This window comes from Corylus avellana, chromosome ca11 (assembly GCF_901000735.1).
Source record: "Corylus avellana chromosome ca11, CavTom2PMs-1.0".
NCBI lineage: Eukaryota > Viridiplantae > Streptophyta > Magnoliopsida > Fagales > Betulaceae > Corylus > Corylus avellana.
In genome coordinates, this window is record NC_081551.1 from 16,265,555 (window position 1) to 16,277,508 (window position 11,954).

At 34.6% G+C, this 11,954-nt stretch overlaps 2 protein-coding genes across 3 annotated transcripts; both read left to right on the forward strand.

Moving 5' to 3' along the window:
• Positions 1-345: 345 nt before the first annotated feature.
• On the forward strand, positions 346-2,591 carry LOC132166049 (protein LURP-one-related 5-like). The gene is made up of 2 exons (XM_059576797.1): positions 346-764; positions 2,040-2,591. The coding sequence occupies exons 1-2, from the start codon at positions 528-530 to the stop codon at positions 2,454-2,456; spliced, it is 654 nt and encodes a 217-aa protein (XP_059432780.1). The 5' UTR covers positions 346-527; the 3' UTR covers positions 2,457-2,591.
• Positions 2,592-9,320: 6,729 nt separating this feature from the next.
• Positions 9,321-11,362, forward strand: LOC132165641 (uncharacterized). Of its 2 annotated transcripts, none has more exons than XM_059576286.1 (4): positions 9,321-9,768; positions 9,857-9,971; positions 10,088-10,202; positions 10,364-11,362. In XM_059576286.1, the coding sequence occupies exons 1-4, from the start codon at positions 9,668-9,670 to the stop codon at positions 11,242-11,244; spliced, it is 1,212 nt and encodes a 403-aa protein (XP_059432269.1). In that variant the 5' UTR covers positions 9,321-9,667; the 3' UTR covers positions 11,245-11,362. The 2 variants fall into 2 exon arrangements, with proteins under 2 accessions (XP_059432269.1, XP_059432270.1); XM_059576287.1 differs by having other exon boundaries at positions 9,866-9,971.
• Positions 11,363-11,954: the final 592 nt, after the last annotated feature.

An 11,954-nucleotide genomic window follows, 5' to 3' on the forward strand; every position in this document is an offset into this window, starting at 1 on the left:
AACCCCCATAAGAAAATAATATCCATTGAAAAGAGGTTAAAGCAGAAGAGACATCGTCAAAATCCGATCAAAAGTTAATGAAGAAAAATAACAAACTCCGATTATACAAGTCCCCACCAAACTTTGAATTTTTAATTTTTTTTAATAATTAATTCAAAAGTTAATTGTGATTATTACACAAACTTTATGCTATAAGAATATAATTTCTAAAATTACTTCTCCGACCTATAAAAGGCATCAAATCCAACTAATTTTCCACACCGACCCATACAGGTCACCATAACCTGCCACTCACAAAATGCCTACAGCTACCACCGCACATACTGCATTAATATGTTAATAAAAAATGAAAAGATTTTATCATTTTCTTCGCTCTCAACTGTAGCAACTTGCAGCATCTCTCGGAAAAGACTCAGCCACCACAGAAAAAGGGCCACAACTTCAATAAATTATCCGATGCCCACTTTGAATTCCGCCTATTTCTTCCCATTTCTACCGATTCTCTTATGCTGGTGTCGTCTTAGCTGATGAACATGAACAAGGCTGTGACTGTGGACGGTGAGAACAAATTCTGCTTCCATGAAGAGACCCATCTCACCGTCCGCAAGACCTCCGTCTTCTTCCCCGGCGACGGCTTCATCGCCTACGATCCCCATGGAGAGATTCTGTTCCGGTTCGATTCCTACGGCCCCGATTCAAAACCCAAAGATGAACTCGTTCTCATGGACGCCGCCGGAAAATGCCTCCTCACCCTTCTTCGAAAGGTTAGCTCTCTTTTTCCCCCCTTTTCTCAGCTTCTTTGAAAGTGACGTAAGTGGTTTAATTTCTAATTAATTACTTAAAAAATATAAAAATATTACACAAAAAAAATAAAAAAAAATAAAACAGTAATTAACAAAAAGGGTAATGGATATGGGTTTTAATTACTCAAAGGACCTTAACCTTTGTGAATTTGACATGGAAAATAGATGTACAAAACTGTCAAAAAGTAGATATCACATGGTTAAGTACTGTTTGGACAGAGGGAAAAAAATAGATTTTGGCCTTCAATGAACTGTGACTGAGGGCCAAAACAAAAAACGACTTTTGGAGAATTTTGCACTAAAAGTATATTTTGATAAGGGGAACAAAAATTATAATAAAGATGTGGAATCAGTCTCTAGGTTTTAGTCATGAGAAATTTCATTGTATCTTTAAAAATAATAAAATTACAAAAATAAATAAAGAAAAATATTTTAAAAATAAAATAAAAGCAATCGCTTCTTGGCCTCTGCCCTTTAGAGGGAGGGATTGTGTAAATTTTATTTTATTTTTTTTGTAATTTTATTTTTTAAAAAGGTATGAATATTGAAATTTATGGGCATGATGTGTACGTCCCTTTTTATGTGGCTGTGGGTGACTTGGCGGTAGGTTGACAAGGCCGGCCTCCACCCTATGGAGGAGGTGTTTAGATTTATTTATTTAATTTTTCTTTTTGGGTAATTTTAATTTATGCGGTTGTAGGTGATTTGGCGATTGGTTGATGTGACCAATACTTTGTTAGCAATTCAAACAAAAAAACTAATTGATGTGACCGATACTTTGTTAGCGATTCGAATAGGAAAACTAACTGATTGAATATTTCTAAATTGACTAGAACTTGGAGAATGACTTGTTTTTTAATATATGAAACAATTTTTAAACATGGGAAACTCATGGACAAATTTTTAATTTTTCAAGCTCGGAGAGAAGTTTTTTCGAAAGAGTAAGAGTAATGTTATATACTACTTACTATTTTCTTGCATTTCACATTGTTAACACTGATATGACATGATAGTATCCATCAGTCTTTCGATCTGCTTTCTTAAAAGAGTAGAGTATTTTCGATTTCTTTTTCGGGCTTGATTCCTGTATATATAGTATCCATCAGTCTTTCGATCAACTTTTTTAAAAGAGTAGGGTTTTTTCGATTCTTTTTTCGGGCTCGATTTGTATATATATATATATCTTTGTGAGTAGAAGCAGTTGCATAATGAATGAGAGGGTGTGTTATGTAATAGAAACCAAGTCTTCACCAAAGGTGGGAAGGATACGTAGGGGAGAAAGGAGAGCATCAGGACCCAATTTTCAGTGTATGTAGATCATCCATCATCCGACGGTCGAGCCTGGTGGTAGAGGTTTTCGGTGATCCTAATGAGGAGTACCAAATAGAAGGCTCTTTTCCCCATCGATGCTGTACAATACACAAAACCTCTCTGGAGAAGTCATCAAGGGAACCTGTGGCTGAGATCAAAAGAAAGCTGGACCCTTCAACCAATGTAATGCTTGGGAAGGATGTTTTCCTGCTGCTTCTCAAGCCTGGGTTTGATAGTGCTCTGGCAATGGGATTGGTGCTTATTCTTGATCAAATGTACGGTGATGATGCTTATGAGGAAGCAGACGAGACAGGACATACCTTAGAGGATTCTTCCTCCTGAGTATTTTGTGTTTTTCCATGTTGATAATTTGGACAATTTGTTGAGTCACCTATGTTTTGTTGTTGTGTATTAGGTGATTTGTTGTTGTCTTGCAGACACGAAAGAGAGCGATGGTACAATATTTGTTTAATCTTACTTAATTGTGGGAATATTATTCAATCCTTCATCTCATCGGACATATGTGACCTTGCTTGTTAGTTTTCAAATTTTGGGTATTGTCACATTAGTCTAATGAGATTGAGGTATGATGAGAATGTAGTATATAGTGTTGCTTTATTGGGCTGATTTGATAGTACTCATTAGTCCTTGATATTTTTTTTTTTTTTTTTACAAGGGCTGATGGACACTGTCACATTAATCCAATAAAATGAAGGTAAAATGAAATACTTTTTCAGAGCAAAAAAAAATTAAATAAATACTTTTTGAGTTTTTTTATTAAGAGTCTATTTGAGTTAGCGTTAGCGAAGCTAAGAAGTACTTTTAATACCTAGAAAATTGTGCTTAACAAGAAATTGTCATGTTTGATAAAAAATTTTAAAAGTATTTATTTGATTTTTTTTTTACTATAAAAATGGCCAAGATTTGTTTGGCTTTAAAAGCTTTACTTTCCAAAGTAATCTCAAACATGTTCTAAAAATAACTCATTTTTGCTTTTGCAAAAAAAAAAAGTTTTTTTGACTTAAAAACTTTATTCAAACACAATCTTAAACATGCTCTATGAGCCTATTTGATATTGCATTAGAAAAGCTAAAAAATACTTTTAATACTTAAAAAGTTGTGCCAAACAAAAAACTGTCATGTTCGTTAACAAATTTCAAAAATATCTATTTGACTTTTTACTCTAAAAATGGTCAAAACTCACTTTTGAGAAAAACTAAAAATTGAAGTTTTTTTTTTCTTCTAAAAAGCTATTTTTGACTTTAAAGTTTAAAAGCTCTGGCCTTGTTTGGCTTGGCATGTTTTTTGTTTTGTTTTGTTTTCAAATTCATATTTTTTGATTTTGTAAACAGATTTAGCACAAATTCACAAACTCAAAATTTTGCCCAATGTTCTAAAAATCACACAACACATGCATCGGTTTATTAAAAAATTCAAAACAAGAATGAAATTTGGCCCATCCAAATAAGGCCTGGCACTTTTCAAAATAATCTTAAACATGCTCTAAAAATAACTTATTTTTGCTGTGTATTATTTTTAATGTAATAAAAGTACTTTTTAAGCTTTTTACCCTAATCTTAAACATTCTCTTAGTCCAAAAAAGAGATTTAAGGCTGCCAGTTCAGACCGTCCTGATAGGGGTTTAGTTACTCTGTTTTTGCACTGCATTGCCAAGGAGATCCACTGCAGGCCAGCAGCCACATAGGTTAAGAAGCCTCTGGATATGATATGATTTAATCAAACATTTCCCATCACCTTGATTTTGTGCCCCCACTCCAGTCGCCAAACGACAGCTGCACATTGTCCAGAGAAGAAGAGAAAGATAATATAAGAAATCCAGAATTATGAAACACGTATCTGAGTGAAAAAGGCAGATGAGGGCACAAGAGATTTGTTGATGAGGTCGTGTCAGTGACTTAGAATACTAAAAACAATGTTGGTTGGAAGGGGGACAATACCATCTCAATGTTTTGCCAACTCACACACACTGTTCTAGTGTTCTTGTAGCCTAGCCTGCTTCATCTCCCACAAGAATCTCCTCTGCTTTTTTCTGTATCATTCTAGGCTGCATAAAAAGAATGTACAGACAAAAGAAAATTTGTCCAATTTAGTCGTTTTGATCAAATATGGCACTGGATACTACAAAGAACCTTAAAAGCATTTCATTCCTGGGTGAACAAAGTAAAGATGGCAGAATAATGCACTTGGAATTACTGTTTTTGGAACATCTCTAGTAAAGAACATCTTTTGGAACATCTTTCATTGTTGGGAGAATAAGGCACTTGGATTTCTATAATCCAAGCTCCGAGAAGGAAGAGATAAGAGGGCCAAATGGTAGATGTGTCAGAAATTCGTAATAGAGTTTGACCACAACGACTGAATTAATTATCTTTATGCATAAGGATATTAGATTACTTGGTACAAATATTTAAAAATCATCACAAACTTCCCTTTTTTTTCTATTCTATTGCAATTTTTGGATTATCATATGATTTTATTATTATTATTATTATTTTTTATTTTTAACTTTCCATAGACTAGAAGGGACATCTCATAACATACGACTAGTCACTTAACAGTAGGGCCGGCTCAATGTTTTCTGGGGCCTTAGGCGAAACTTTTAAATTGAACCTTTTTTTTTTTTTTAATATTTATATATTAACTAAATAATATTTATTTTAATATTATTATTATATTTAGAGATCTCATTTTTATTAATCCTTACAAAAATAAAAACAACAATAAAAAAATCAATTTTTATTTTTATTTTTTTTATGAATCCTTACCTCTTTGATACACCTGTTTCAAACAAAACTCACAAAAAAATTGACAAAAGCTCATACAAAACCCACAAGAAAAATCAAGCATAGAAATAAACTTTGATACACCTGTTTCAAACAAAACTCACAAAAAAATTGACAAAAACTCATACAAAACCCACAAGAAAAATCAAATACAGAAATAAACATTACCAAAAAAAAAAAAAAATCAAATTTTTTTTTTAATTATTATTATTTTTTTATTAATCCTTATCTCATTGATACACATGTCTCTCTCTCTCTCTCTCTCTCTCTCTCGCTTAATCTCTCTCCATCACGTTCTGCTTTGAGTGAGACTAAGGAAAGAGAAAAAAATAAATAAATAAATAAGAGGGGAGGCTGGCGGCAGTGGAGAAGAAAAGAGAGAAAGAAAAAAAGAGAAAAAAAAAAAAAAGGAAAGAAATTGGATGGTTAGGTAGGGTTAAAATAATCTTTCAATATCAAATAATTTCGGATGCATAGGTAGATAAACTCTTTTTAAATATAAGGATATTTGCTTTTCTTGGTTAATTGATCTTATTTACCATGAGCTTATTATATTGGAGTCTTATTAAATTGAGGCATTTTTTAAATTACTTACTTATCATGATTAGAGGCCTTAAGTTTTTATTAAAAAAAAAAAATTAGGCATAATTAAAAAAAAGGGCCTTAAATTACAAAAAAAAAAAAAAAAAAATTATTAAATTATTATTATTATTATTTTGGGCCTTATTAATCCGGGGGCCTAGGCAAGTGCCTCACTCGCCTAGTGGTCTAGCCGGCCCTTGGTAATAGCCGATTGATCTACCATTGAGCTATTGAGAAACAACGGGAGTTTAGATCTCACAGAGTTCAATTCTTGTTCTCAACCCATGATGAATATGAGCTCGAAGTTTCCTTCCTAACTCTAGGAACTTCTTTATAGTTCCGTTCCATGCCTCATTTTATAGGAAACCTCAAAGCGACTCTCCTTATGAGTGTGATCGGGATGTAGTAGTTTCTTCGGCTTGTCCAATGGCAATAGAAGAAGTGTATCATTTAGCATCAAAGTTAGGTGAAGACCCTTTCTGTTGATTATTAAGCTGTTGAAAAAGTGCTCAATCCTATCTCTACCCTGCTATGTATCTTCAACTTAAAAGTATGTTGTTGGCTTTACTCCATCCACCACTACTGGACCAAAGAAGGGTAAGGCGGATTATACTGAATCAATCTTTTAGTAAATGAGAGAGATATACATGGGAAAAAAATCCTATATATGCAAGATATAGAAGGGGAATGAATGCTTTCTTTTTTGCCATTTTTTTTTTCACTTCATACATGGACTCCATATGATATTAATTAATATTCATATCAAGTTAACATTCTGAATTTTTAATATAGAAAGCTCTTACTGGGATCAGTAGAAAGACCCAACAAGCAAGCAAATTCATTCAAAACAGATTTGATAGATTCTGCAGTCCTCAAATTACCAGCTGAGAAGATAAGGAGATCATTAGCAATGCAAAGTTTGTTAAACATGTAACGGGATAGATTGTTAGGTTCTAAGAGAATCTAAACCTTTTGACAAACACAAGGTTTGAAGATAATTTTCTACATACTTTTTCATTATTCAATTACACGTAAATAAAAAAAATATTACAACAGTAGATGAGAAAATAAAAATAAGTATGGTAATCAAATAAAATAAAATTTTATTATTATCAATTACAATCAATTCTCTTCTCGAGAAATGCTAGGCTTATAAACTTTTATAAAGTGATGTGGTACAATATGATTGAGAATAAGATAAATACAAATTTTGAGAAATTCAATCATGTTGTGTCACGTCACTTAATAAAAGTTTTTTTTGCAAAACTTTTTGTAAGTCTAGCGTTTCTCTTCCGTAAAAGGTAATTATTCTATAAGGTAACATATATCCTAACATAAAAAAAATAACATTGTAAAATTCAATTTTCATGTAAGATGAAAAGCAAACATTTTCTTATCTAGTGCAGCCTCATCCAATAAACTTGTCAAGACTTGTGTTGTTAAAACAAATAGATAAAGAGACAATGGATCTCCGGATTAAGATCCCCTACAATTTCTTTAAAATTGTAGATTCTCAAATTACGCACTTTTGGTCATTGTTAGGGATTGAAATACTTGAAAAATGCCACTTATTAAAATTTGGTATACTACAGTTGAGAATTGAATATATTTTCACCAAGTTCTTGCTCTTTATGTTGTAAAAAAGCTTTGTCTCAAAAATTATCTTTTGATTTTATTAATAGGAGACGTCCCTATAAAAGTGAAGAGAGAGCCTTTTGGGAAGAAAATTCTTTTTGGTTACTTCGACAGCATGTCACTTTTTTAATACGTGGTATTTTTCAAGCTTTTCAATACTTAAAAAAGGCATAAATTACGTAATTTGAGGACTCATCTCAACCCTTGTTATCCTTCAAAATACCTTACAAATTAAGGCCTTATTTACTGCCACATAAAATGGAGGGGGCAGTAACTCTTTTATTCCCCTAGCAAACCTTGTAGGCACTCCAAAACAAATAGGACATTGGATAGCGAAATCCCACCCCATAGAATCTTGAGCCTTTTATCAAATATACCTTAGTACTGCAACAAGCTCCTTATGGTAATCCTTTACAAGCAACACATTGAGAAATACTCTTACAATGGTGAAAACTAAATGAAAACCAACTTCATGATAAGTACAACAAGTCCTTTTAATGCAAACCAACAAAAACAAAAAACTTTGATAACTCGTATTGGTACAGGAATTTATACTTTTTGGATGAAGCTAATTGGCATGAGAATCTTTCCTCTTTTTTTCAATGAAGCTAAATGATGTTGATGTGAGGGGGAGGTTGCTTTCTACTTGCATTTCTTGCTTAACCCCAGCTTACAAAGACAACGAAATATAAGAAAACAAATTGGTAGATAGAGTTATGGATTTGGATCCTCAACATGATTAATGCTTGTGGTAGGATTGAGCAATCCATGTAATATTGTAGAGTTGCTTAAATTGTTAGTAATTTGGGTGTTGGTCACCTAACCGGGCATTTGAGTTTCCGTAAGAGATCTTTCATATTACTTGTCCATAGTGAATCTTAATTTGTCAATGTTAGCCGTATTTATAGAGTGAAAGGATCCATATCCCTAGAGCCGGACTCTCTTGATCAAATCACCTTTAAAATAAGCTAAATGTAAAAAACATTTAAGTGGGAGAGACCATATATAGCTATTCTACTATTTTATTTGGGTATGACTGGAATACTTGCCCATTCAGAGCTATACAGAAGAGGCTTAAACAGTGAGAATCACATTCGCTTCTTCAAGTATGACTGAACCATAGTCTCAATCAGCCCCATCAAGACATCGGTGAAACTCAAGGCAGTTAATACTAATATGATTGAAGATTTCTATTTTGAGAGTCAAACTCTCAACTTAATACATACCCAACCACTTAACAAATTTCCTTAATAATTTGTAGCTGATTTGGTGGCTCTCGTTAGTTTTCAGTTCTCTCACCATTAGAGTGTTAAATTAAAGATCGTTGGGAGAGATAAACACCAAGTTAGTCAAATCAAAAAAAATTAATATACATATTAGAACACTACTTTCAGTCTAAAATTTTAAGTAATGAACTTAAGTCCAATTATATTAACTACTATTTTTATTTTTTTTATTTTATTAATGTAAAAAACAAATCTCATAAACGCATGCACATCTATGTCGTAATGGTAACCATTGTAGGAAAAGGTTGAGGGCTAAATTGGGTACAGCATTTGTCAAGAGTGGACGTGACATGAATGAGTGGAGAAGGCCTGTGCATTGTCAGCGTCGTATTAAAGGCAGTGTTAGGCCATCTGCACACATAGTGGGGCTGGAAAAAGATATCCCTATTTGTTTCACCGAAGAATCCACTCACAGCAAAAAAAAAAAAAAAAATATCGATAGAATTATATATATATATATTGCACATTCTACTCCAGCCTTCTTCCCCTTTTAGGTAAAGAAAAAGCATCTCAATAAGATACAAATTGGGTCTTTAAGTAATCTCTTTCCATATCACAGTAAAAAGTTTGTAAAAATGTAAGACATGGGTAAATGATGCATGTAACTAAGAGATATGGTAACAGGTTATAAGTTTGACTTGTCGAATTAGGGTTGAGCTATATAATCTTATACGATCTTAACCCTATACGCAACATGATAATTGATAGTTTTTTACACAATTTATAGATTCAATATAAACTTAACACGAAATTAACAGATTAAAATTAAAAGGTACAATTTGCCAATACGATTGGAATTGAACGCGTAAACATCATTCTTACCTGCTGGCTGATGGGCCTTTTTCAAGGCATGGGTACAGAGAAAAGAAAAACAAAGCTCGTGTAGATTTTGATGGACATAGCCTGGCACTTTTAGATGCCCAACTCAACTCTCCTTTTCCCAAGAGGTGACCCCTCAATACACATCAGAAAAGATTGAACATCAAACTATGGTAACCTTTCTTAATTATTGGAGAAGACAAGGGGAAGGGGAAACTTCTATTTCTCTCTCTCTCATGCGTCTTGCCCAGCAGAACTGTCCCATTGCAAAATTGGCAAATGAACGTGTGCAGAGAGAACAAAACCATAAGTAACCCGGCAATCCCCCATGTAGAGCCCCTACCTTCTTCCCTGCAATAAAAGCGTCAAATATCCTTCTTTCTCTACCATATTGTTGTACTCAGACTAAGTTTAGCTGCTGTTGAAGATGCCAAGGCCGGGCCCTAGACCTTATGAGTGCGTTAAGAGAGCTTGGCACAGCGATAGACACCAACCCATGAGAGGATCCATTATTCAACAGATTTTCAGGTTCTGGGTCTTCTCTATTCTCGCTATTCTCTCGCTCTTGGCCCTCTGTTTGTGAATTTAACTGGGTGCCTACCATGTGTTTGATTAGGGTCGTCAGTGAGTCTCACAGTGCTGCAACTAAAAAGAACAAAGAATGGCAAGAGAAGCTCCCTATTGTTGTTCTGAAAGCAGAGGAAATCATGTATTCCAAAGCAAATTCTGAGGTCTCTCTACTTCATTTTGCTTAGAGATCAATGGATCTTTTTTGTGTGCTTGTGGGTGTGCGTGGAACTCTACATTTTTGTTCTTTCTACTGATGTTGCATAGTTTCATTGTCTAGGCCGAGTACATGAATCCTGAAACGCTATGGGACAGAGTAAATGATGCCATTAACACAATCATTCGGAGAGACGAGAACACGGAAACCGGCGAGCTTTTGCCTCCATGTGTTGAAGGTACTACTTTATTGATCTCTCTCATAGTATTCTGGAACCAATTTTGTAATGATGCGTGGAAGTATATTAGCTCAATCTGAATTTATTTGCGATGAGAAATTCAAAAATGTACAAGCTTGAGTTTGTAATATGTATTTCCCTCTTTTCCCTTTGTTCTTCAGCTGCCCTTAATCTGGGTTGCTGTCCGGTGAGGGCTTCGAGAAGCCAACGGCACAGTAACCCCAGGAGTTATCTCACCCCGAGAGTACAAGAACCCACTTCTGCACCTGCTCGAATTTTGGATAAAACTACTCACGAACAACAACGCCCTCAATTGTCACCAGTGCACGCCGTCAATCAGTTAGACTTTGCAAGAGCCAATACAGTGAATCCTGCTCGTTTGGTTTCAGAATCTAGAGGTCATGTGAACTTAAATACTAGCCTCACCGTCGGCCGCAATTACCCTCTCTCGCTAGAGAATGGTCTTGCCGGCCGGAACCAGTTGATGACAGTGGAAAGGAGCACTCCACTAAACTTGGGTACAGTGTATCCGTTGTATTATGGAACTCAGTATCAAACAGCAGGCTCCCGGATCCCAGAAGAGCCACATTCTAAAACTGTATACGTTGGCAAACCAGTCATTACTGCAACTGGTGAGCCTGCTGAAATGGGTGTCGTGCAGAACCTTTTCTCCTGTAAGAACACTGAAAATGCTTTGAATAGATTCACCCAAGCCGATGTTTTGGACTTCCAGGAGAAGCCACAGGAGAGGGAATGTGATTTGTCCTTGAGGTTGGGCTTATTTTCGCACTCATGTATCAGAATCGAAAAGAGTTCGGCTTGCGAAAGGGATGACGGTTCAACCAGTTGTCAAGATGGTGGCAAGTTCACTGATTTGTCTCCACAGACAAATATGGAGTTCTGTTTTTTCCCTAGGAAGGCTGCACATGAACCCTTTGAGTCCAGCTCAAGAAAGCGGAATCCAGAGGGTGAAGGTCAGAATTTGGAGGTAACAAGAAGGAACTGGAAGGCACCCTTTGGTTACAATGATGAGGATGGGTAATTTTGCTCGCAAATAGAGTCCATCTAACTAGTTTTATAGACAATCTTTCACCTTTTTGAGTGTATATGCTTTGGAATCCAAGATGCCGTTAAATATGTTGTTGAATCCTTTTCTCTGACCTCTTAATCTCAGTAGCCTGTAGGTCTGATTGTGAAATTAGAGAAGCAGAAGGTTGCATGTGTAATTTTATAGAAAACCCTTGGTTTGATTCAAGCCAAGTAGTTAAATGTGAAACTAATGTAGGCAGTAGTTTAAGGCATCAAATCCTGCAACATCTAGCAGATACTATTGGAACTAGTTTAGCATTCTGTGGTTGAAATTAGGCTCATTTACATTAAATTAAATGGTATATTTCTTGTTTACTAAGACATTGATTGACCAAAACAAAAAAGAAGTGTTTGTGGACAGAGGTTTGGAAAGATGTGATACAATAAACTGGTTGGGGGGAATATAAACTTCAAATTTTTAAGTACTGCACTGAACTTCAATGGAACCAATATACCAACTTTGTATCTATTAATTTTAGATGTTTATTATGAATTATTTGGAGAAAGAATTTGTAGGTGAATATCCTTTGTGGTTGGAGGTGGTTCAGGGATTTCCTTTTCTTATTTGTTATTGGGAGCTTTAGTTAAAGATTATTTAGTTTTATCAAAAAAACCATCTGGGTTTTAGAAAAGGACAAATTGCTAAATCAGTCTTTTGGGTTT